The sequence below is a fragment of the Bombyx mori genome, chromosome 7, assembly GCF_030269925.1.
Source record: "Bombyx mori chromosome 7, ASM3026992v2".
NCBI classification, from domain to species: Eukaryota; Metazoa; Arthropoda; class Insecta; order Lepidoptera; family Bombycidae; genus Bombyx; species Bombyx mori.
Window position 1 is genome coordinate 9091233 of NC_085113.1, and position 27625 is coordinate 9118857.

The 27625-nt window shown below is 38.7% G+C and overlaps 1 protein-coding gene across 1 annotated transcript; it reads left to right on the plus strand.

Moving 5' to 3' along the window:
* The first annotated feature begins 265 nt into the window (after positions 1-265).
* On the plus strand, positions 266-27286 carry LOC101745540 (trafficking protein particle complex subunit 10). The gene is made up of 16 exons (XM_012694890.4): positions 266-607; positions 683-894; positions 1174-1566; positions 2133-2432; positions 6093-6302; positions 7116-7354; positions 9607-9789; positions 10589-11020; positions 12332-12815; positions 13579-13758; positions 14996-15226; positions 16820-17083; positions 18263-18344; positions 19593-19721; positions 20450-20582; positions 21688-27286. The coding sequence occupies exons 1-15, from the start codon at positions 544-546 to the stop codon at positions 20572-20574; spliced, it is 3528 nt and encodes a 1175-aa protein (XP_012550344.1). The 5' UTR covers positions 266-543; the 3' UTR covers positions 20575-20582; positions 21688-27286.
* Positions 27287-27625: the final 339 nt, after the last annotated feature.

The window sequence follows — 27625 nt, forward strand, 5'->3', positions numbered from 1 at the left end:
TTCTTTCTACTAATTAGTCACGTAAAATATGTAGCTTCAGCTTTGATAATCTAGTGATTAATTAGTTTTTAAAGTTTAAATATAAACTAAGTTCACATATAATAATGTTAACAAAGCTTAAACTTTTATGTGCGTTTGCAGAATTTAAATTCTAATGACTTTGATTAAGTTGCTTCATTGTAATTTATGAAAGTTCCAACAGTGATTCCAACTTATTGAGAACGAAACACAGAACACTATTACTTCTAACGAAGGAACGAAACGTCACACATCTGTCGAGTTGGGCGATGACAGCAGTTTTTGTCAAATTCTCAATTTTAGTTTCAACGAATCTAACAAAAACTTATAAAAATACCTTCATTTACGTAAAATTTAGTTTAAAACCATACATACATTGCGTACTTTATAAATAACAAAAACCAAATACGTCAATTTAGTGTGTGTCAGTAAAGTGGGTGGTTTCCGTTCGTAATTATTGGAATGTTATTTGTGTCATGCCCGCAAAATCGACAAGTTTCGCAGATGATATTAACTGGATGAAAAATGAAGGGTGTTGGTAGTTTACCAGCTGATAGGGAGGGAATGATCAATAAACCTATCGTTACATGTAAGTACCGTATGGCATACGTACTAGACAGTAACAAATTTAAAATAAAAATTAAATTAATGTTTTGAATATTAGGCGCGGGAGATTGGAATTTGTTCTGTACGTTAGAAGCGCCGCTCGTTGCTGCTATCCCTCAGGACTCTTGTGAGTGGAGAAGATCATACGGTCGTGCAACAAAGTCTGTTTACTTGGAAGCTTCATTCATAAAATACAATAAAGAAAAACTTCAATCAGAATTGAATTTGTTAAAACGCCCAATACTTCAAGTTTATTGGACTGATTGTGTGGTTAGTATATAATTTTATACATTTATATGAAAATTCATTTTCATGATAATAAAATCATGTTAAATAATAATTACATAATAATTTTGCTAACAGAAACAATTAACATAGTTGACATGCAATATTTTTTATTATTCAATATCTAAATGTATGAGAACTGATTAGAGTAAAAGTAAATTGGATGTGTATATCTCAAAAAAAAAAGGAAATTAAGATCAATAGGTAATTCAATAATCATATTATCAACCAATACATAAAAAATTTACATTACAACTTTTGTAGGACATTGAGTATTATAAGACAACACTGCGAGAAGAAATAGAAACATGGTTGAAACAATTAGAAAAAGCAAATGTAACAGATTGGATGATTGTCCAAGTAGAAACTTATGATATAAGGAAAGCAAACAAACTTTTACCGAGAACAACAGTTTTGGATAAAATAAAAGGAGATTTTGCAGTAAAGCAGAATGAAGATAGATTTATATCAGTAATAAATCCTATAAAATCAGAGGCTAGAAGTGCTGAATCATGGAGAGCTTTGGTGGCAAAGATGAGACACTTTATTCTTGTTGCTTATAATAAGGCATTGATTAAATTTGAAGAGTATATGAGAGAGCAGAGAGAAAAACGGAATGATTCAGATTGGGATTTTTGTAAATATTTCATTTTACAGGTCAGTACAATTTGCCAACTTGTCAGGGCATATATATGTAATTCTTCATCATTAATATGTTAAATTTTCATAAGAGTCAATAGAATTAATAATAGATAATGAAGTGTGTTTCTAGTGTCTAAAATATGTTTTTAACTGTAGCATTGATGATGAGTAAAAATTATTTGCTATTATGATATATTAGTTACTTTATCATCAGTGACCTGGTCTAGGTTTATAGATATAATTTATTTATTTATTTATTTATTTATTAAGTTGCACCAACAAAGTGATCATCAATACAAAACATTGACAAATTGACAAAAGTTCATGGCAGATGTCACCTCAATTATAGGTGCAATCGACAGTGCATTAACATCAAAAATAAAAAAAATATACAGCTAAGATTTGAATACATTTCATTCATTGCTTATGATTAATTTAATTGGGAGATGATCCGCGACATTAAAATTATTAATTACATTATTAATCTTAAAGCTTATAATATCTTAAAGTTTTTTTATATAATATCTTAAAATTAAATATCTTAAAGTTTTTTTTTTATTAAGGTTCAATCCTCTTTACAGGAACAACTAGCATTTGTGCTAGAAATGTTAGGATTATATGATGAAGCACTGGTTCAGTATGATGAATTAGATGCTCTGTTTTCGCAATTTGTACTCAACTCAAATATAGCAGAGAGTCCGAAATGGCTCGACACATTTAGACAGCCAGTAAGTTCGTGGCAAGCTGTGAGACTGACCACTCTCGTTCCTCAGCACTTGAGAGAACTGATAATTAAGAAGAGAGCTTCTTTGTTGGATTTTAGAAGTTATCTGTTTCAAAGACAAAGTGCCATGTTATTACTAACATTTAAACCTTGGGAGGTAAGAAAAATTTATTGATAATAATGTTAAATAAATAATATAATAAAAAAATCTATTTATCTAAATCATAAAAAGACTGCATAGTGAAATAAAATTGTGTGCTCTTTAATCAGTGATTCAGAATTTGGCACACACCAGTATGTTGTCAATTTTCTAAAAGCATGTGACGCAATCACAATATGAAAGTATCTACACACAGTTGGAGTCAATGTATGTGCTGTATCTTGATTGTTTGCATGACAGTATTTTTTTATAAAACAGTTACAGTATTCATATCATGTTTTGAAATTATCTTTTCCTAATTATCTACATGTATTAATTTGGCATAAGGTATTAAATTTAAAAAAATATTCTCTGTCATCACATTACTGGACTTTCTATGAACTTTACAAAATTTTTAAAGCACAATATAAAAATTACATATGACATAATTATAACTTGATGCATCGTTCTTACAAGCGTCAAATTATAAATAAAATGTAACAAAATATGATGTAAGGGGTATTTTTATTCATTAATATGAAATTTTGTTCAAGAATATTAATCGAAATTGTGATGTGATAATGTGAAATTAATTTTATATGACTTTTTCTTTCACGTGGGTACAGCACGCTGTCATTTGTCAATTTTATTTACCTTAACACATAGTTGGGAAACGGCCTTTATAATAAAATCACAGAAAAGTTTTTCTATCTATTTCTATTTATCAGTGATATGAGCTTAAGCCATCCTTAAACGTTTCACTCAATTGAACTCATTGACATTCACTCGATATTGTTGAACTACACTAATAACATGGAGTGTTTAGTCTCCCTGCTTTGGCCCTCTTGGTCTATTTGTGATTAGAATCGATCAGGAATTTCAGTCTGATACAGAAAATACTTTTCAAATTACGAAGATAAGGCCTTAAAATTTTTTAAGGATTTCAAGTAAAGACCGTGAAAAGATTGTAAAATTACAAAGAGCTATGTTTTAAATATACGAGGCAATGCAATCTATGTACGTACCTCGCCTCGATTAAAACCAATTAATGGCGAACGCGCAATTCTCGAAATTAAACCAAATTAATAATTCATTAAGCGAAACACGTACGCCTAATATTTATGTCCAATTAGAAATTCCTCAAACGTACTGAAAAAAGTAATAATAGAAATAAAATACAACACACTAATTAAATAATAAGGGACCATATTTTTAGTAGTCCGTGTAAAATGTATATGGTGCATGAATAGCCGCGATATCAAAAAGATCCGATTCTTTTGAAATGTGTGTGTGTGGCGGAGGATGCTACGAATACCGTGGACTGCCATGAGAACTAACGAGTCTATTCTGAGGGAGCTAAATATCCGAAAAAAGCTCTCTTCCATCTGCCGGTAACGTGTTATGAGCTTCTTCGAACATCATGCGGTCTCCCAGACATGAATTAGGGAAGCTCATAATTGCGGGTGCAATAGAGGGCAAGCGCGCCGTGGGCAGAACACCAGCCAGATGGTCAGATCTAGTAAGAGAAGCACTTGATGGTAGTCTGTACCATGCGGTCCGTGCCACCCATGATCGAACACAGTGGAAGAACGTCACATGTGGTCGGTATCCTCAGTAGCGCACGATATAGTAGAAGAAAATGTATTTTTTTTATTGGTAAGTTGAGTCGACGAGCTCACAGCCCACCTGGTGTTAAGTGGTTACTGGAGCCCATAGACATCTACAACGTAAATGCGCCACGAACCGTGAGATATAAGCTCTAAGGTCTCAAGTATAATTACAACGACTGCCCCACCCTTCAAACCGAAATGCATTACAGCTTTATGGCAGAAATGGGCAGGGTGGTGGTACCTACCCGAGCGGACTCTCAAGAGGTCCTACCACCAGTAAAATATAGTTTAAATGCTGTTTTTCACATCTAATATCGTAGCCGCCGTAAATTATGTCTACGGACCAGACGATGGAGAAATGACAATCGCCTTAGACACATCCCTCCGGATCCTCTTGATCCACTCTCGATTCTTTTAGACATTCCAAGCGCCGGTCACCGCTCTCGTCATATGCGAAGAATTCGACGTCTAATATATCCTATAACCACAACCCACTGAATTTCGCGTCGAGTTTTCTCAGCAAGTTCCGATTCGGATACAGTGGTAGATTCAGCGAAGCACTGCTCTCGCTAGGGAAGATACTAGAAAATTTCGGACTGACTTTTTTTTTTCTACATAAGCTGATAGCCTTGAGAGGCTATTTCAGCATAACCTAAACTAGTAGGTGAGCTCACGGGGCTCAAACCTGACGACGTTGCTACCACAAATCCTAGCAAGAGCCGTGCTTCGCAGAATCTACCACCGGATCGGAAATGCGACCCATTGAGAAGATCCGGCGAGAAACGCAGTGGGCTGTGTCTGTGGGTTAATTTACTCGTCGAGCCCTTCGTCGCAAGCGACGGGTTCGACGAGAACGATGACCGGCGTACTGTGCCGTTGGAGCTTAAAATGCGGGCCGCCGCAAACAATTAATCTCAACTTTGAAATTGTTCTTTAAGTTTGTACAGTTCCAACGAGCGCATAGAGGAACGTACAGTAATAGAATATTTTCTTCATGATCGACCATGTGTGAAGCGAATTACCTGTCATTGGTAATGGACTGTTAAATACACGATCGACTTAGACCAGTACCAGCACACACTGTATTGTTTTCGTGGCGTTATTAGTTACATTAATGCGGCTTTTTAGTTTGAAAGGTGTAGGACCTGTAGTAGACGTGACCCGCTAATCCAAACGTCACTTTATAAGTGTTTCCCGATCGCTATGACATGTCCTTATTCAAACGAGGCTTGTGGAGAGTACTTAACGGTAGGCAGCGGCTTGGCTCTGCCCCTGGCATTGCTAAAGTCCATGGGCGACGGTAGCCAGTCACGATCAGGTGGGCCGTATGCTCATCTACCTAAAAGAGCCCACTGAGTTTCTCGCCGAATCTTCTCAGTGGGTCGTTTCCGATTCGGTGGTATATTCTGCGAAGCACTGCTCTTGCTAGGGTTCGTGTTAGCAACAACATCAGGTTCGAGCCCCGTGAGCTCACCTACTAGCCCGGGGACGATGATATGGTCTCTCTAGACCATCAGCTTAGGTAGGAAAAAAAACACCTAAAAGGGCAATAAAATAAACATAATAATAATAACTGGGAAGAAACCACGCACAGTCACCCAGCCCCAACCTTATATTGTGGCGGTAGCCATCACAGAACACAAGATATTTGACAGATGCCTGAGTCTCGCTTACGACATTTTCAAGACAAATTCGCATATATACAAGTTCCGAACAACAACATTCGGACTGTCGGTCTACCGAGCAACATCACCCGCTCAAGGAAGATCTTCCCTTTGTCCAGTGGCGGATTTGCAGTCTCGGCCGCCCTAGGCTCCAAGCCATCAGCTGCCCCTTTCCCATCATATAGACTACATTATGAAATTACTTTATTGCCAATTTTTATCTAAATAAACTTAGAAATTTAGGAACAAAAATTAGTTTTATGCGGTATAGATTGCACCATGCAGTGCAGGGACGCGATTGGGGCCGCCTCTAAATCTGGCCGGGGCCTACCGGGCCTTAGGGTAAATCCGGCACTGCCTTTGTCTTATACCTACAATGTAATTAGCTAAAATGTTTATTGCAGATAGCGTCCCGTTGTCTAGCCACCGTGCATAATTCGATAGTTGAGTTAAGTTTGTTGGGTGCGCCCGCTGTGGATGGTGCGAGCGCGTGCTGGGCACACTTAGCGTGCGCGGAGACGTTGCGGGCCTGCGAACGCTTGGCGGCCACTAATAACGCACTGGAAATGTGCACGGCAGCGCAAGCACCGCTCCTGCATCATGCCAAAGATAAGGTATTTATCGTCTGGTTAACGGCCGTCTGGTCTAGTGGTAAGTGACATGGTCACTACACAAGGGAGTTGCGGGCTCGAATCCCGCCAAGGGAAGATATTTGTATGATAAATATAAAATGTCTTTTCCAGGGTTATGGATGTATATTAAATATATGTATGTGTATATTAAAAATCTTACATTTATTTCCGTTATCTGGTACATGTAACACAAGGTCTTTACGAACTTAGCACGGGACGAGTAAACGTGGCGTGATTGTCAGTAAATATTTATATCATAATAAAACTCGAGAGAAGCATAAAGTCGGACGTTCACGATTGACTTCCAAGATGAAGGAATAACGTCGTGTAATAAAAATCAAACCCGCAAAATTATAATTTGCTTAATTACTGGCGGTAGGACGTCTTGTGAGTCCGCGCGGCTAGGTACCACTACCCTATTTCTGCCGTGAAGCAGTAATGCGTTTCGGTTTGAAGGGCGGGACAGCCGTTGTAACTATACTGAGACCTTAGAACTTATATCTCAAGCTGGGTGGCGCATTCCCGTTGTAAATGTATATGGGCTCTAGTAACCACTTAACACCAGGTGGACTGTGAGCTCGTCCACTCAACTAAGCAATAAAATTAAAAAGATGTCTATGGGCTCCAGTAACCACTTAATACCAGATGGGCTGTGAGCTCGTTCACCCACCCAAGCAATAAAAAAAAGGTGTCTATGGGCTTCAGTAACCACTTAACACCGGATGGGCTGTGAGCTCGTCCACCCACCTAAGCAATAAAAAAAACCTATGATACATAAAAGCCTTATAATTGCAGTTGCACGAATTGGGTAAGCTCTGTGGTCTACTCCCCGGTTCGCCGGAACCCACGTCAGAGCAACTCCATCTAGTCGTGATGCTGTCCGCGGGCATGGGGGACAGCGAACCCAACTCGCAGCCGCCCACGCCGACGGACAGGCTCAAGGAGGCCCTGTGCAGCGCTCCCTCGTTCCAGCAGTACTATCTGGAGCTGGCCGAGCTGGCGATGGGAACTTACAAGCACATAGGGAGGTTAAGGTAAATATATATATCGAGCAGTGAATTGAATAAAAATCGAATGAAAATGAATATAAATTTTTTTTTAATCAAATATTTAAAAAAAAAAGACATGCCCGCTGAGTTTCTTGCCAGTTCTCAGGACGGAGGCTAGTTTTTGTGAATTGGCGTTAGTTATTTTTAACGTTCAACAAGTATGTACTTTCATTTATCTATACCTAGTCAGGTCATAAATTCTGTCACATGTTTAATGTAAAATAATTGAAACAAGTTTATTCATTATGTAACCATTCATATACCAAAATGAACTTAACAAAACATAGATTCTTATGACACTAAAGTTTATTCAAAATGACTTCCGTGATTTTGAATACAGGCCTTCAATCTGCGCGGCCAGTCGTCTATCGCAGCACGAACGAGGTCCATGTCAATATCGGCGGCTGCCTTAATCAAGGATGTCTTGAGTGACTCCAAATTGGGATGAGGCTTTGAGCACGCCTTTTCCTCCAAGTGTTGCCATATCTTGTAATCTAACGGATCCAAATCTGGACTGGAGGAGGGCCAGTCTTCGTGCCGGATGAAGTCGATTTCACGCGCCGCCAGCCAGTCTTGTGTGCTCTTCGCTCTATGAGCTGGCGCCGAATCATGTTGGAATACCCAGTGCCTGTTATTGAACATGGTATGAGAAACAGGTTCCAAAATGTTCGTCAGGACTGTATTTTGATACACAACTGCATTCGTTTTTACACCTTTCTCACAAAAATGTACCTCTGTTAAACCCCAATAAGAAACTTCCAACCATATCATGAGCGAGGATGGAAAATGACCTCGTTGGACACGCGGAATACGGTTGCTCGCTTCTTCACTACTGTGTGCGTACACCTTATCATTTTGTTTGTTGTAGCTCTCTTCTACGGTAAAAAATTTTTCATCCGAAAAAAGAATTTCCCGATATTTTTTTCCCGCGTACCGCTTCAACAAAGCGCGGCATCTCTTCAGTCTCATGTTCATTAGACGAGCATTCAAACGATGTCCTGTTTTTCTTCGATATGCCCGAAGCCATAAGTCTTCATTTAACACCCTTTTCACCGTGGTTCTGCTTAACCTCATCTGAAGGGCCAACAGTTTCTGCTTACGTTTGGGATTTCTTTGAATTCGCGCCTTCACAGCTTTTATCACTGCTGGAGTCCTAACAGACCGAGGCCGACCACTTCTTGACCTGTCATCTACACTAGAGTCTTCATTGTATCGTTTGATGGTACGATAAACGAATCTTTTGCTTATATTCAAATTCTTCAGTATGTTAAAAATTTGAATTGGCGCGTAACCGCAACGAAGCAACGCAATAACTGCAACACGGTCTTCTTTAAGCGTCCACTCCATATTTAAAAATGAGTAAAATTCTAAAAGTATACATTTTTATTTTCATGAACAATTCGAAATTCGAATTCAATAAACTTTTTTGTGGCCAGCATTCTAAAAGAAAAGTTTTTACTGTGTGACAATACTTATGACCTGACTAGTTATATATAAAAATCTATTGCTGTTCGTTAGTTTCCCTAAAACTCGAGAACGGCTGGACCAATTTGGCTAATTTTGGTCTTGAATTATTTGTGAAAGTCCAGGGAAGGTTTAAAAGGCAGTTAAACATGAAAATACTCGGAATTAAATAGAAATAACAATTTTGTTTTTCCTTTGATGTGTCCCACGTCGGACAGATTTTTTGTTTGTTTTAAGTGGTTTTTATATTATACAAAAGTTTAGGTCTTTTATTTATCGATTGAGGGACTACGAAGTCTGCCGGATCACCTAGTGTTGAGTTTTTTATTTGATTTGATTTTAAAGGGTATTTGTTTTAAGCGTCATTTCGCTTAATACGCGACATTTAGCTTTGTAATTAAAAGTGCGTCTTATTTGGTACTAACACTGACCCTAGCAAGAGCAGTGCTTCGCATAATCTACCGCCGGATCGGAAACGCGACCCACAGAAGATTCGGCGAGAAACTCAGTGGACTGTGTCCGTGGGTTAATTTACTCCTCGAGGCCTTCGTTGCAAGCGGTCTTCGAGGACGGTGACCTGTGCTTGAGGTACCTAAAAGCACCGTTAATAGATCGGGAGGATCCGTAGTGACGTGCTTAGAGCGACGTCGACTGTTTACCATTCTGTCCACAGGAAAATTAAAATTAATTATGACGTATCACCTCATGCATTACCACCAGGTAACGTTGACAAGATTTTCATATTTCAAAAAAAGTTATCTTTGTATCCTCAGATTCGCTCGGCTTATCGGTAGGGAGCTGGCATCGTTCTACTCCGAGTTGGGCGAGACCAGCAAGGCGGTGGTGTTCCTGATGGACGCGTTGAGGTCGTACGAGGAACAAGGCTGGAAGGAGCTGGCGGCACAAACGAGATTAGAATTGGTTTCGGCGGCGAAGAAAATGAAGGACATGGATAGGTAATAAGGACTTACTAGTCGAGCGTGTGGTGAGTCCGCACGTTAGGTTAGGACAGTGGCCTGTTCGACTCGGCCGCGAAGTCATGCGTTTTGGTTTGAAGGTTAGGGAAACTGTTGGACTGTACAAACTGAAATTGGGTACTCATGTATTTTTTTTATTGCTTAGATGGTTGGTAGAGCTCACAGCCGACCTGTTGTTAAGTGGTTACTGGAGCCCATAGACATCCACAACGTAAAAGCGCCACCCGCCTTGAGATATAATTTCTAAGGTCTCAGTATAGTTACAACGGCTGTCCCACCCTTCAAACCGAAACGCATTACTGCTTCACGGCAGAAATAGGCGGGGAGGTGGTACCTACCCGCGCGGACTCACAAGAGGTCCTACCACCAGTCTGAAGGTGAATGGTGGCATCTACGTTATAGATGTCTATGGGTTTCGGTAACCAGTTAACACCAGTTAATCCGTATCCTTGCCAGCTCAACTTAGCGATTAAAAAAATCTTTATGGGACAGTCTTTTGGTGTAAGCAAATATTTTTGTTATTTGTTTTAGCGAAGACAAAGGCTCTTTTTCATGAGAATATTATAATATATTCGTTCTTTAGTCCAGCGCTTGCTTTGTAGCAAAATAAAAAGAACTATGGTATAAAACCGATTAATGGAACACATTTGAAGTCTTAATTGTTTTCTATACCATATTGAGGTATAGTGTTCTTAGTGAAAGCAACTATTCTGAGCTTCCTATACATTCATATGCTGTTTTTATTAAGCTTAAAGTTTTTTTTCTGTTCAATGTACAGATACGCGAAGCTCTCTGCAACAATAGCATGCACACAAGAATTAGAAATACTAGTCAGGAATTTTTACTTCGAGGAAATGATGAGGACCATACGTGAGGATCTGGCGAACAAAACCGACACGGTGCTGGCCGAATTGAACGAGTGCTTCAAGGTCAAGTCTGTCTCGTTACTGCCACCCGAAAGGGGTCTTTACATCACCGAGAATAAGGTTCAATGTCGTGTAGTCATAGAAAGTTTTCTACCTAAAGATATAAAATGTACGAAGGCAGCAATAAGCATAGAGTTATTTAAAGACGACAAGGTAGCGGAGAAGAAGCCTCCCGTCAAACACAAGACTGATTTAAGCGTTAACTGTAGTGTAGGAATACAGACCGGCTCGCCGAAGAGGAACGTCGATAAAATTGAAGATGCAATAAATAGTTTAGTTTGTAGGTGAGTACATTATTCAAGTCACAGTCGAAATATATGGACCGTTTATTTTGAAAGTGGTGTAAGTCGATTTTTGAGAAAAATGAGCCATCACGTCCGTGTTTAATTTCTCAAAAAAATCCCATGTTTTGTACAACTTAAAATCGGTCGGTAAATGAAATTGCATAATTTTCTCGAAACAAAAGAAAATGCACTTACATCACTTTCAAAATAAACGGTCCATATAATACTAGCAGACTCGGCCACACGTTGCTAAGGTGTTTGTTTCTAAATAACACGTGGCCAGCTATGCGAATACCAAAAATTAACAAATTAAGAACAATTGGATTACACTGTATTGCGTTTACTACGAAATAAATTTCACTTATACTTTAGCCTCAGCAACACGTGGTCTTTATGACATTAAATTGTAGCTTGTATGTCGCATTTGTAGGTTTAACATAGCAGCATCATCTATTCATTACGTACTCAATCCAGTCAACACATATCGCCATCTGTTAAAACCGTTTGGAGTACGGTAGTAACAGATAATTGTGAATGTCATATAATAGACAAATAATTTGCAATAAAATAATATTGCAGCTATAAATTAAGATGTAAGCTATCCTATCTTTCAAGTCGGATCAAACTGCACACGGTGTGCAAATTTAATTTAAAATCGGTTAACTAGTTTAGGAGTCCATCGCGGACAAACAACGTGACACGTGATTTATATATACTAAGATAGGTAACCCTTATATGACACGGTAGATACGTCCCTACAAAGTTCTGCGTTGTGCGACGTCGCATTGTGTTTTTTAACGGATTTTATGATCTGGTAACTAAGACCTTTAAGGTCATGTCTTATCTTAACTTATATTCATAATTTTATGAAAAATGATAATATGGATTGAAATGAAATGAAGATGATTAATTTGAGATATTAATCAACTGGGATGAAATGAAATGAGATGATATGGGATGAACTATAATCTCAGTAAAATCAATGAATGAGTGTTCATTTACTGAGATTTTTTCAGTGGACTTTTTGGAGGATCCCGAGAAGTTACGTCCAGCGGCTTTTTTTCATTTTCCCACATTTGTGCACTTTCACAGATATTAAACAGTTAATAAACCACCGTTATAACACATTTAAACCTGAAAAAACACTAAATAGACAAAATAAAACAAATCACACAACTTCACTCCTCGCGTTCCCGCCAAAAAGTCAGTGTTATTAAAATTTTGTAGCTAAACAAATTTTATTATGAACCATAGAGTTGCACTTTACGTCTGTAAAATAATATATCGATAATTTTTGTTATTCGATTTCAGCTTAAGACTCGATGATTTAAAACCCAACAATCCTTTACTAAACCCGTTACATATAACTTCGCAATTGCACTACAAAGAGGACAAGTCTTTACAAAAGGTGACCGTGGAATGTCACAACCCTAAAATGCCGCTGCGTCGTTCTGACAGTAGCAAATATCGGAAGCCGTCGGCGACGATCAGAAACAACTACCAGAATTGCTTTTCCAGTGAGGATATATTACTGAAACCTGGCTCCAACGACCTGATACTGGATTTTACAGCGACAGAAAAGGGCGCGTTTAAATTAGGTCAAATATCGATAACAGTGGAGGGGAAATTGGAGTTTTTATCGAACGCTTTGATTGGCGGTAAAGTCGGATTCGAAGTGGTAACTCAGGGGGTCAACGTTTATTTAAACAAAGTCGAACCTAAGAAGGATCTGGTCGCTGGCTTGGAGCACGCAATGGAGCTAGTTGTGACTTGTGGGAGTACCAGGATTGAAGAGGTAAGACCATCGAGACGTCGCAGATGTATTATGAATGAGTGTTTACAGCCTGCAAAGTTAGAGTACCCAGTAAGGAAACGGGTCTCCCAATCGAAATTGTTCAGCGCTATTCTTTATCAAAAACAAAAATATTCAAATATAGGTATTTTTTTTATTATTTAAAAATTATTGTCACTTTGACAGTGTCTTTATTGATATGACGGTATGCTGTATAAAACACACGTTCACACTTCACACACCAACTCTCGTCTTTTGATGATATCATGAAAGAAAACATCTCATAACAATGTGCCCAGTGCGTGTTTTTTAACATTCTCGATAGCGTAAAAGATAACTCAAATTTGTATTTAGTCGGAACAGCGCCCCTAGCGGCAAACGTAGGCAAACGTTTTGTTTTAACTTTTACGCTATCGAGAACGTTTAAAAACTCGCACTAAGCACACAGAACGCTTCGAATCAATCCGTAATGACGTGTGAATGTTTACAACACGAACTGGTTGTAGGACCTCTTGTGAGGCCGCGCGGGTAGGTACCACCACTCTGTCTATTTCTGCCGTGAAGCAGCAATGCGTTTCGGTTTGAAAGGCGAGCAGCCGTTGTAACTATACTTGAGATCTTATATCTCAAGGTGGGTGGCGCATTTACGTTGTCGATGTCTATGGGCTCCAGTAACCACTTAACACCAGGTGGGCTGTGAGCCCGTCCACCCATCTAAGCGATAAAAAAAAACTTTTTTTTTTTCTAAAATCAAGTTCGCTTTCAGGACTCGAAGATATCATTGAAGACGACATCTGGGTTGCTGATTCGGCTGTCGGATGAGTTCTCTATAATGTCTCGCGAGGTGTCGGTGCGGGTCGCGTGCGAACCCTTCGACACGGCTACGATACCGTTGACCCTGTTCGCCAGCCTTCAGCCCAGGAGGGAGAGGAGCGTCGAGCACGTCGTGAGTAACATTAACTGGAGTACAGTTATTGTGCTTTGCTTAATATTCATTTAACATAATATAGTGAAACTTGAAATGAAGAAAAATTAATCAAACGGTGTTTGAAATTCGACCATAAACGCTGATGTCTCAAGATCTACATTCCTTTAAGTTCTTATTTGTAAATTGACTTTGTTTAAAAAACAAATTAAATTGCTAAGAAAAATCGTAACGTAACATTTTTATTATTGAAACTGGCAGTGGCTATTAAAAAAGAAAACAAAATCGATCTAGAGAAAAAAAATCTATGATACATTCTTGAACCTTAAACGACACGAGATGTCGCTATAGTCATATTTTAAAATATAGTAACATTTGTTATCTTAATTAAAATGAAAATATTGAAATAAAAAATAAAAAAAACTTTTGCTGTAGTCGAATTAAAATCTTTAGAAGAATATTACATTCCCTCCCAAGATCAGAGTCTTATAGATTCGTGTCTTACATTTGTCTCTTCATTGTCGCTTATTCCGGTCATCGTTCTCGCCGAACCCGTCGCTTGCGACGAAGAATTCCAAAAGTAAATGAACCCATAGACACTATCTCACTGAGTTTCTCGCCGGATCTTCTCAGTGGGTTGCGTTTCGGATCCGGTGGTAGATTCTGCGTAGCACTGCTCTTGCTCTAGTGTTAGGAACGTCGTCAGGTTTGAGCCCCGTGAGCTCACCCACTAGTTCGGTAAATTTAAAATAACCCTCGAGGTTACTAGAAAAGTCGCTAATTTGTGTCATTTTCGTTTCGGAGAAGTTTCAAATAGAAGTTGTCATGTTACAATTTGTTAGTTTTGTTGTTTTTTTGACGTGACAACGTCTTATAATTCGATGGAGCCGGCTGCACGCACGAAAAAACATGACCCATGCGGCGTTACCTCGCTCTGAGGCGGTCCACGATCACGTGGCTAAACTGGCAATCACTTCTCCAATTATTTGACGACAACAAAGACGCGATCATGGAGCGCCGTAGTCAATTCGAGTCTAATTTGAACATTGAAAACGTCATGAGAGAAATTGAAGCGTCACGATCAATTCAATAGTGATTTCCATTTACCTCCTTCTCTATATCCATACAAAATATCTATCAAACGAATAAAATTAAAATTTTGAAAAATGAAACCATTCCATCAGTATTTTCTTATGACGTTGTCACGTTCAACTATCGTTAGTAAACCGACTTTACGGACAACCGATTTTTCTTTCAGGTTTGGATAACGTGCCCCTGGTTGGAGTCGGCAATGGAAGTTCCTCTACACTTCTCCCCGCCCATGATCGCGTCGTGGCGCCTCCTCACTTCCAACACCCGGAAGTTCGTGCACGTGACTCTGAAGTCGACGGTCGCGCACTACGTCCAGTTCGCGCTCACCGATGCCGGCCTGCAGTGCGACGGTAACAACACCGTGTCGGATTTGAACCCGAAGAAGAGCGATCATATGGTGAGACTGGTTTTACTGGTGGTAGGACCTCCTGTGAGTCCGCACAGGCAGGTACCACCGCCCCGCCTATTCATTGTCTATGGGCTCCAGTAACCACTTAACTCCAGGTGGGCTAATGAGCTCTTCTACACATCTAGGCAATAAAAAAAATAAAAAGAGACGCTGCACATTTTGAAACGCAGTCTAGGCTGTCCAATTTGGCTGGTGGTATGTCCTCACGCGTGAGCACCATTCCTGTCGCGTAGCTATCGTGCATTGCGGTCTAAAGGATAGAATTAAGACCTCATGGGGCAAAAACGTTGTGACGTCTGTGACTAATCCAATAGAAAAAAAATATCTACTTAGGAGGCGTCCATTAATTACGTGAGGTGTTCTAGGGGGGAGGGGATCAAGCTAAATCTTTCCAAATCTCACTTAGGGGCGAGGGGGGGTCTTGGAAAAACACGTAATTATATTTCTCGCAGAAAACGGTGAGAGATTACGTGAAAAATTATTTCTAAAATAAAATATAGCCAAATCGAGAAAATAGTATTTTTCGTATTCGTCCGAACTTGCAGAAGCGCAGCGAAGTAGCGCTCGATTGTTTAGCTCTATCGACACGTGCGAGTCGACAAACATCGTGACGTAAAGAGCCGAATAACAGCGACGCGCGGACACGTTCTAGCCTGCTTTGTTTTGAAGTTCCCAAGTTTTTTATTTTTTTATTTTTTTATTGCTTAGATGGGTGGAAGTCTAGAAGTTTTGAAGAATCTCGCGTGAGATTAGGGGGGGGGAGGGAGAGGGGGGTCAAAAATGTTTTAAAAACGCCTCACGTAATTGATAATAATAAATAAAAATAACATTGTTCCAATAGTTGTGTCGGTACACGGCTTGATAGCGAAAAGTTTCGATCAACATCTTAAGAAACTTTCGTCATCCAGCTGAGTTAAGGGCCTAATACAGAAAGCAGTTACCCTCGATACTGCACGCATTGTGAGGAGGTTTCTCACTCTGGAGTCCTAACCACTGGTGGCTTGTGTCGTAGACACCGCCATCAGTGGCAATCTATTTTTATATAGTGTTTTTTAAAAATTGTATTTTTAATATCTTTTTTAAAAAACTTTATGTAATTAATAAGATTTTAAATAAATATAAATACAGTGTAATAATAAACAAAAATAAAAAAACTTTTATTTCAAGACATCAGTCTTATATTGTGTTAGTATTACAAATAACTTAAGAACTATGTTAGTATTTAAATAGATCTATCAACTCCGTCCCTGGCAGCCTCATCAAGTAGCATGTAGAACATGCTACTTGAGGAACGTACCCAGGGTCGGGCCATTCAGTCTTTCAGCTAATACCCTCAAGACGTTGTTGGTGCTTCCTCCTACTCTACGCATAATGAATGCCACCTTTTTGCGCATTATCGCGAAGTAGTCATCGGTGTGCGCATCGGCGAACATGCCTGATGCAATACAATAAGGTGGAAGCCTCAACAACGCCCTGAAGGCATTATTATATTGTATACGCAGAGCATTATCCGTTTTTTGGGTATGAGTAGCCCAAAGACTGCTTGAACGCCCCCTTACCAGTAGCATATTTCCGTTGCAGATGGTAGCGTCAGACGGCACGACGGCCTCCTTCATGTGGGAGCTGCTGAAGGATCCCCTCGTGAAGGCGGGACCGATGAAGTCGATATTCTCCGTGCAGTACCAGGCGACGGGCGGCGAGGAGCCGGCGCGGCCCTTCGTCTGCCCCTTCGACATCCAGGACTACACGACGCTGTTCGTCATCAGGACCAGGCTGGAGCCCTGCAAGGGGTCGGACTTCTGCAGAGCGTCGCAGATGTGCTGCTTGCAGCTCAACGTGCAACGGGTTAGTTATTAGCGGCTTGGCTCTGCCCCTGGCATTGCTGAAGTCTATGGGCGACAGTAATCACTCACCATCAGGTGGGCCGTATGCTCGTCAGCCTACAAGGGCAATAAAAAAAAACTGACAAAGTCGTCGTGGTCTAAAGGATAAGACGTCCGGTACATTCGTATCTAGGGATGCAACGACGTTCGAATCCGGCGGGCGGATACCATTTTTTCTAATGAAATACGTATTCAACAAATGTTCACGATTGACTTCCACGGTGAAGCAATAACATCATGTTATAAAAATGAAACCCGCAAAATTATAATTTGCGTAATTACTGGTGGTAGGACCTCTTGTGAGTCCGTGCGGATGGGTACCACCACCCTGCCTATTTCTGCCGTGAAGCAGTAATGCGTTTCGGTTTGAAGGGTGGGCTGGAGCAGCTTAGTTACAACGGAGATATAAGTTCTAAAACTTATCTCCTCTATACTCCAGTATCACCAGGTGGGCTGTGAGCTCGTCCACACATCTAAGCTTTTTTTTTATTGCTTAGATGAAGGGACGAGCTCACAGCCCACCTGGTGTTAAGTGGTTAGACATCTACAACGTAAATGCGCCACCCACCTTGAGAGTGGTTTAAGTTCTAAGGTCTCAATTATAGTTGCAACGGCTGCCCCACTCTTTAAACCGAAACGCATTACTGCTTCACGGCAGAAATAGGCAGGGTGGTGGTACCTACCCGTGCGGACTCACAAGAGGTCCTACCACCAGTAATTACGCAAATTATAATTTTGCGGGTTTCATTTTTATTACACGATTTTATTGCTTCACCGTGGAAGTCAATCGTGAACATTTGTTGAATACGTATTTCATTAGAAAAATTGGTACCCGCCTGCGGGATTCGAACACCAGTGCATCGCTTCAACACGAATGCACCAGACGTCTTATCCGTTAGGCCACGACGACTTCAATAAAAAAAAATAAAAAAAAACAGATAGCACTATCACGTGGGCCCGTCCGGGTTAAAGAAACTCCCAATAACCAAAATTACTTTATGTTACCTTAGTAACGGATCAAATTTAGCAATCTTTTTAATTTTAATTATATTATGAATCGTATACACAATTCAAACTCTTCTAACGCACATCTTATAAATAAATGTACTTGGAAATTTTTAATTGTTTACAATTGTTACAGGTTAACGAAACTGAGCACACGTCACTGATGTACGAAGTCCTAGCAGATCAGACGATGTGGGCAGTACTGGGCCGAACTGCGGGTGAGATTATAATTAACTTCATTTTGAAAAAGCAAATCGAATATAGTAATCTAAACAAATGTTAAAAAAATATTTTTGTTAATCAGAAAATGAGACCATAGTGTTAAAATTGTTATGTTGTCTAACTAACCCATAGACACAGCCCACTGAGTTTCTCGTCAGATCTTCTCAATGGGTCGCGTTTCCGATCCGCTGGTAGATTCTGCGAAGCACTGCTCTTGCTAAAGCCAGTGTTAGCAAATTTTCTCAGGATGAACCCGTGAGCTCTAGTGAACCGTGTGTAACGTAAAAAATGAAACGGTGCGCGTGCAACTTGGTGCACGTGAAAGAAGTTGAACTTCTTTTGCGGCGTGTAGTATTGTGGTTTACTTTATTTTTCATCCTTAAATCAAATTTCTCTTGTTATGCTGTGTATAAGAAAAACGATCTAGGTCGCGTTGTCCCTCTCTCCACGGTCGAGTGGTTCGCGAGACGCTCTGTCTATTTTCTCACTCTCGCTCTACCTAAATTGTATCTTTTCTCTCAAGCCGTAATGAATCTGTCGCGAGTTAAATTTTACTCTCAACGCGCCTAAAGTAGTTTCACTTCAAACAGATGCGTGTGTAACGTTCATCGGACGTTTTGAAGTTGAGATAGCTGTGTAGTCGCATAGATATGAGGTCGTCAGCGCAAAAGTGGCATAACCCATAATTTTTCATATACGTGCTTTATATGTATATTTCAATTTAATTAAAACAATAAATTTTGATCCAAAGCCTATCCTATCGCTAGTTTCACCCATAGGTAATAAACCTTGTAAACATTATTTTTGTGCGTATAGTTTTTGCGTACGAAGCAGTGTAAAAGTAAATTCAAACCTCATTATCTCCATACTAACTATGGTAAACACATGCCACTTTCCACGTCATTACGGATCCTCCCGATCCATTAACGATGCTTTTAAGTACCTCAAGCACTGGTCACCGTCCTCGTCGAACCCGTCGCTTGCGACGAAGGGCTCGACGAGCGAATTAACCCATAGACACAGAGTTTCTCGCCGGATCTTCTCAGTGGATCGCGTTTCCGATCCGGTAGTAGATACTGCGAAGAACTGCTCTTGCTAGTTCCAGTGTTGGCAACACTCCCGGTTTGAGCCCCGTGAGCTCACCTACTAATTAAGGTTACGCTGAAATCGCCTCTCAAGGCTGTCAGCTTAGGTAGGGAAAAAAGGCCACTTTTGCGCTGACGGCCTCAGTAACAACGTGGCAGGTGTGATAACGACGGAGTCTGCGAGCGCGGACCCGCAGTGCGTGGCGCTGGACGTGATGCCGCTGGTGGCCGGCTACTTGCCGCTGCCCACCGTCCGCCTCTCCAAGTACATCGCAGCCAACGCCAAGGGTACGTCAACACCTCGAACTAACTTCTATACAAGTGAAGCCTTTAGAGCAGCCTATCCCAAAGTGAGCGATAACGCCCCCTTGTGGGCGCTGCAGGCCTAAAGGGGGGGCGGTAGGAGACCCAGAAAAGAAATAAGGGCATTGTATAGAGGCTTGAGAGACATTTGTAATTTCATCTAGGAGGACTCTTAGACACCGACTGAGCGACTGTTTATAAGTAGGTAAACAAATGGGGGCGCTAAAATATAATTTATTCTTAAAGTGGGCAGTTGACAAAATAAGTTTGGTAGCCCCTGCTTTATAGTCTATAGACGCACTACATCCCACTCTTATAATCGTGTATGCCCGTCTCTTTCTAGTGTCGTTTGATCGACCTTTAACCACACGGCATTTCGGATCCTCCCGATCCACTAACGATGCTTTTAGGTAGCTCAAACGCGAGTCACCGTTCTCGCCGAACCCGTAGTAAATTAACCCACAGATACAGCCCACTGAGTTTATCGACTGATCTTCTCAATGGGTCGCGTTTTCGATTCAACGGTAGATTCTGCGAAGCACTGCTCTTGCTAGGGCCAGTGTTAACAACGTCGTCAGGTAAGAGCTCCGTGAGCTCACTTACTGGCTAGGTTACACTGGCCTAGCTTCTAAAAGCTACCAGCTTAAAATGATTCACTTGGAAAATGCTACAGAGTTTATTTCACGGATTTGTAATTGGCAATGTTTTCGCAGATAGCTCATCCCACCCGCGTCTGGAGCCCTTCAGTCCGGGGCAAATATACCACGCGGGGAAGGCGAAACAAGTGCACGTCCTGCCCCCCATGCCGAAAGAACATTTGGAACCAACCGCTAATTAAATACTTTAGTAAGTTACGAGCACATATCTTCGTGTAGTTAAAAAGTCAAGTACGCACGTGTAGGTGCCACCACCCCGCTTATTTCTGCAGGAAAACCATAACGCGTTCCGGTTTGAAGGGTGGGGCAGCCGAATTATAAAACTGAGACTTAGAACTGTCTGGGTGGAACTGGGCGGGTGGCGTTCCTGTTAATGTCTATCACGACGACTCCTAATTTTTTTTATTACTTATATGTGTGGACGAGCTCACAGCCCACCTGGTGTTAAGTGCTTACTGGAGCCCATAGACAATTTTTTTTGGTACAATTGTTCCTTATTAGGAAAGGCAAGGGGATCTAAGCCCATACAGCCTTATCTGTTCTATTTAATTTCTGAAATAAATTTTCAAGAAAGCCGAAGCCAGGTCTTGTATGTATTATATTATATCCTGAAATATAAATTTCATTAAGGCCGAAGCCAAGTCCTTTATACCCTGCCCATAGACATGTACAACGTAAATGCGCCACACACCTTGAGATATAAGTTCTAAGGTCTCACTCAGTATAGTTACAACAGCTGTCCCACCCTTCAAACCGACACGCATTACTGCTTCACGGCAGAAATAGGCGGGGTGGTGGGACCTACCCGTGTGAACTCACAAGAGGGTCCTACTACCAGTAATGACGCAAATTATAATTTTGCGGTTTTGATTTTTATTACACGATGTTATTCCTTCACCGTAGAAGTCAATCGTGAACATTTGTTAAGTACGTATTTCATTTACGCATTTGTTTTAAGATTCATGCTAATAATTGTCTGGCAGATATATTAAGAGTTGTGCTTCTAGTTTGGCAGAGTTTGGCTAGGCTTATAGTTTTTTGGGGCTTATGACAAAGGGAAGATCTTCCACCGAGCGGGTGATATTGCTCGGTAGACCGACGGTCCGAATGTTGTTGTTCGGAACTTGTTATATGCACGCTTATGTTGAAAATGTCGTAAGCGAGATTCAGGCATCTGTCAGTTATCTTGCGTTGTATGATGACTACCCGCCACAGTTTTATTATTTCATAAAATTTAAGGAGCACCTATTGTAATGCTTTTTTCGTAATTAGTATTTAAATTACAATAATTTTAGGTAATGATCTGCTGATGACCGCCTGCGACGCTTCAGATGACGCAGGAAAAACTCGTATACAACTATAGGAATCTATATTGATTTTAAAGACGTGTAAGACTTACTCAATTTTGTTACTTTTGTTACTTTTATAAAAATGTATATATATAATGTCAACAGTGTTGCCATAATAATTGACAATTTGTCTTGTTGAAATTTTAAGAAAAATCAAAAAGTGATTTTTTATTATGAAAGTTTTTTCATATCCTAAGCTTTTGGATTTAGGATATATTTATGTCAGTGCGGGCAATTGTTTTTTTTTTTATTTTCTTTCTTTCATTATTCGTTAAACAATGTTTGAGGTTCATAAAATGAAAGACGTATATTGAAACCGGGACATGAATGTGTATAATTTGTAAAAAAAAATCCCTTATATAAATTTACATCTATACTGATATTATAAATACGAATTTAATTTATGTTTGGTTTTCACGTCCCTAACCGCTTTGCGAGTAGTCTGAGGTCTCGTAAATAATTATAGGCTACCTTTCGTCCCGCTGCCAAGCATTGGTTTTCGAGCACGCGTTGCCAAATAGGCGGGGAAATCCCCGGGGAGAAAGCTAGTCTCGTTATGATAAGAAATATAAAAACTTTCAAGACGTATTATCTTTAATCTTGACAAATCAGAGTCGTTATAAATCGAATTAACTAGCTTTTACAAATGCTTTCAATCCCGTGAATGTAGAAAATAAAATTTTGTCTGTGTAATTACTTAAGACGCAATAAACACACTAACTTTGCTTTTATAATATCAGTAAGTACTTTCTGCTCTCATGAGACTATAAAAAAATAAATATGATTGTGAATTAATTCGTCCAAAACGGTTCAAAAAAAATATATATTAAAATTCTCGAGTAAAATTGTTGTTGAAAGAAAAATGCTCATTAAAATATTGTATTACATAGTTACATAGTTAGTGCTGGGGATATGAATGGAACTTCTATTAGTACGTTAATGATTAGCCTCTCCATACTAGCAGGGTCTCTGTTATGTCACCGGATTATTGCAAGTGATTAAGACAAGTGTATATATATCGATGCTTGAAAGGCAAACGTGACTAAGCGACAATAACTGCTTTGTACATAAATGAGAGGCAATAACCATATTCGATGCGAAAAAAATATATATTTCTCGATCTATTAAAATAATTTCAATCCTACAGCTAGATTCGTTAAAATAGAATATTTTTCAGGTATTTCTCATGTATATTTTTTATTAATTTCAACTTTAAATTAGTCTACTGTAAAGTTCACGCATTGTCGCTTAGTCACGTTTGCCTTTCAAGCGTCGATATATATTTATTTATTTTTTATTGCCCTTGTTGGCAGACGAGCACGCGGTCCACCTATTGGTGAGTGGTTACCGTCACCCATGGACTTCAGCAATGCCAAGGGCCGAGTCAAGCCGCTGCCTACCGTTAAGTACTCTCCACAAGCCTCGTTTATTCTAAATAACTAAATGATTTTATATAAAAGTTAAAAGATACCATACCGTTTTTATTTAAAAAAAATGACATCAATGTCGTTGCATACATTTTATAATTTATGACGTTTGCCTCTAATAATTTCCTTGTCATAAATCCCTTCCCATTTACAAGCGCGATATTCAATTAATATATCCTAGTCACTGCCATAATTAAGACGAATCCATTATAAAACGCCATTAATACCTATGGACATACCAAAGAAACAGGCAGACACTGACTTTCTAAAAATGTGCAGATTTAAATTGCCTTTTGTCTATTGATTTAAAAAAAAAAGAACTCATGACTTTGGTAATAAATTTATTTTGTATCCTGGCAATAATCTTTGTAAAGACTAAAAATACGTTACATGAAAAAAGCATAGGACCACAGTACTTGTGATAGAAAAATAATTATGCTTTTTAATAAAATTTTATGTAAATACTCTGCATACTTAGTGTTTAAGCGTTTTTTCTAAACTGCTTTACTGATATGTATACAAAATAAACTACACATATGTATTATATCGCACATACTGTGTTATAAAGTCACTTAGGCAATTTTTGTTAACTCTGAACTGAGTATGAGAAAATACATTTTTTAATAGTTATTAGTGAGATGAGAGAGATGTTTGCTTTTACTGATGAAGTTTGTAGTTTAAATATTATCATATTTTATTTCTATAGCCTAGTAGAACTATATAAGAATTATATAGTAAGTTGTTGATTTTTCCAACATTTCTCCTGAAAAATTACGTAATTTGCATAAGTGACGTTATCGCACCGTATGTGCGATATATTTAATCGTAAATAATATAGAATGTATCAAAATTAATTTTTAGAACGTTGTAAAATGTTTACATGGTACGTGTTAAGTGTTGTGTTAATTTTCTTTTCAATGTTCCAATATCTACAACTCATATCGAGAGGTTTAATATTACGGTTTTACATAACAATAAAACCGATATTATGTGCCGAGAAGGAAAACATAGAGCATTGCAGGAAGTTCTTCCTGATGAAGACTACGAAGATAAAAGATGGCTGCGCTTCCTTTATACTTGCTGGCAGCACCTAGCGGCTAAAGATGGAACTAAATCGACTGTCTATGGTTGGACATAGACAAGGAATTTAAGCTAAGTACACATTGCTTCTTCATAATACAATGCTGTATGTTTTCCAAAGGCACATCAATAGCTTTTTGGTTTAAGCGTCATTTCGTTTTAATACGCGACATTTATCTTTGTAATTTAAATGTGCGCTTTATTTGGTACTAGCGACCCGCCCTCGCTTCGCTTCGGAAACATTAAATTTTATTATTGATAGCTGAGTCCCGCGATGTTACCCGCGGTTATTGTCGTACCGCGCGTGAAGCCGCGGGGCGAAGCTAGTCTAAAAAAAGTAGCCTAAGTTACTTCTTATATCATCAGCTACCTATCACTGAAAGTCCCGTCAAAATCGGTCCAGCCGTTCCAGAGATTAGCCGGAACAAACAGACAGACAGACAAAAATTGTTAAAAATGTTATTTTGGTGTATGTACCGTATACATATTCATATGCATGTAGTAAAAAGCGGTTATTTCAATATTACAAACAGACACTCCAATTTTATTTATATGTATCGATTACCATCAACAGTTAGCTATTTTTAATTGAACATCAATAAGTTTACTCCATTGAAATAGCTGAAGAAGGTCTATTAGTTATTATATTTTTTTTCAAATATTAAATTATAAATGGCTCTTTGGTAATGTTGCAAAAGTCTCGCTTAAACTAAATATCCTTTACCCCTCGAAATGTATTTGAAAATTGTTATTTGTATTGTTTTAAAACGCAATAATTAGTTTATGACTGGTATTATTAATATAGATAACTTATCTTTGTGGATCTGGGTTCGGCGACGACAGAGGAAGAGAAATAAGTTTGTTATTCGTCAATGTAACGCTTTATACGCTGTGTAGTCTTAAGTCTTTACTGGCGGTAGGACCTCTTGTGAGTCCGCACGGGTAGGTACCACCACCCTGCCTATTTCTACCTATGCCTACGCCTACAGCCTATGCCTACAGATACAGACAAACAAGATTTGTCTTATACGAGTAAGTAATTTACCTTTTTTTATTTGGTTTTTTAATCTAAATTTAAAAGAATGTTCGTCACCCATTACAATGTATGTTACATTACCTACCATTCCATATACCAATTATTTTTTTATTAATACATAATATTTTTGTTTTAAGTTGAAGCATTGAATCATAAACAATTTATTGTTTTTCAATTCTGTAGAAAACCACAATTTTTTAAATTTTAATAATTTAAAATTTCTCTTTTTTTACTCTGACAATATTATGATAATAACATGAGTATAAGGTTGATTCTTGGCAATATTGACTCGTGTAAATTCTAACAGTAACAGATTGCAACAAAGGTCTCTTGCGAATGCTGTGAGCCTCTGCCAGCTTAACAAATGTCAAATTACTAAAACATCAAATATTTGGGCTTGAAAATGCAATTACATGGTACTAGTTGTTTTTGTCTTTTCTCTCCGTTTAGGGTGGAAAGGTAAAATTTCATCTTGAACTTTTCACCTCGATCATCCGCTATATTTGTTGGAGTTTACTGTTAAAAGGATCTGTGTGCTTAGTGCGAGTTTTTTAACGTTCTCGATAGCGTAAAAGTTAACTCAAATTTGTATGGAGTTGGAACAGCGCCCCTAGCGGCAAACGTAGGCAAACGTTCCAACTCCATACAATTTCAATTAACTTTTACGCTATCGAGAACGTTAAAAAACTCGCACTAAGCACACTGTTCGTTTGGAACTTTCAGTCCAACAACCAATTTGTCGGGCGGTAAAATTAAGCGTTGACAAGAAAGCGTATTTTTCATTAAAATAGAATAGCTGACTTTTCCATAACGTTTACATCATGTACCTACTACATATTGAGTTAATAGAACATTTGGCATAATAGGCACTGATTTAACTCATTACCTGATTAATTAAACTATTCTTTAAATATTAGTTTAGAATTGTTAATTTTAATTTTAATTTAACTCATAAAATTATGTTAGCGCCAAAATATTTGAAAATTTAAATAACTTTTTGTGACGCAGTACACGTACATGACAGTAGATGACTTACTACGTTATTTCAAAATTGTAAGGCAAACGCGTTTATAGACATCTGTCTATATGGCATTATACTCGATGGCTTTGGCATTTAAAGAGTAAACTCTAATGGTGCGTCATACCTGATCGATAACTTTTTTCAACGACAACGATTTTGATTCCATACCTAGTCCTTATCTTGTCGGTGTTATAGTTAATGGGTTATTTTTATATGTCGGTGCTAAGTTCGCCCTATGTAGTCAATAAGAAATAACAATGATAATTACACATTCTTTTGTTTGTTTTGTTAGCTCGTATCAAAAAGAAATAACGATTTAATCTTTTTAATTTTTTTTACCTTTCAGTTATTATGGTAAATATCTGTCCCAGTTTTGGTAGAAATTTTCTTTTATTATCTATGGAAAATTATTATTATCTGTGGGATTGCTGTTTTCCGATTTAGTTCCATAGCATAGAAGATAGGACCGCCTCTGCCCTCCATATTCCTTAAAGCAGCTTGATTTTAAAAGCATTGATTTTAGTTAGAACACAGATGCCAAAATATTTTAGTGACCTTATAGGTACTACATCCAGTGCTCTCATACGAATCGCGGGCCTGTGACGTGGTTTAGTTGTGAGTTTTATGCGTACCAGCATATTCATAAACAACTTTCAAGCAAAGCATATACAACCTTCTTTTTCAGTTAATTTGTAAATTTACTACATAAAATAGCAATACGAATTTTTTATTTACTACATTTATTAAGATTTTTTTTTTTTCAATATGTTTAAGTAGACATTTAAATTTAAGTTTTAAGTATATTTTCTTTGAAGCATGTATAGATATTATATGCGTTAATAATATATTTAAATATGATGTAACAAACAATGTTATTGTAAATAAAACACATTTATTGTATAAACGCAGGAAAAGTATTTATGTTTCATACTGTGTATAACTAGCTATACTGGGTGTAATTAAATGTTTCATTGTTGGAAATTAGTTTGTTTTTCTCTATTGCAACGAAAAGCTGGCAAAGATTTATTTGCTTGCTTTTTCATTACGCATTTTACTTTTTTTTTTATTGCTTAGATGGGTGGATGAGCTCACAACCCACCTGGTGTTATGTGGTTATTGGAGTCCATAGACATCTACAACGTAAATGCGCCACCCACCTCGAGATATAAGTTCTAAGGTCTCAGTATAGTTACAACGGCTACCCCACCCTTCGAACCGAAACGCATTACTGCTTCACGGCGGAAATAGGCGGGGTGGTGGGTGGTGGGTACCTACCCGTGCGGACTTCCAAGAGGTCCTACCACCTGCGAAAAAAGAAAC

What these genes read in the sequence shown, in the direction of transcription:
- LOC101745540 (XM_012694890.4), top strand. Translation starts at nt 544, where the DNA reads ATGAAGGGTGTTGGTAGTTTACCAGCTGATAGGGAGGGAATGATCAAT. An exon ending in TTTATTGGACTGATTGTGTG is followed by an intron (nt 895 to 1,173) that starts GTTAGTATATAA and finishes CAACTTTTGTAG; the next exon opens with GACATTGAGTATTATAAGAC. An exon ending in GGAGTACCAGGATTGAAGAG is followed by an intron (nt 12,816 to 13,578) that starts GTAAGACCATCG and finishes GTTCGCTTTCAG; the next exon opens with GACTCGAAGATATCATTGAA.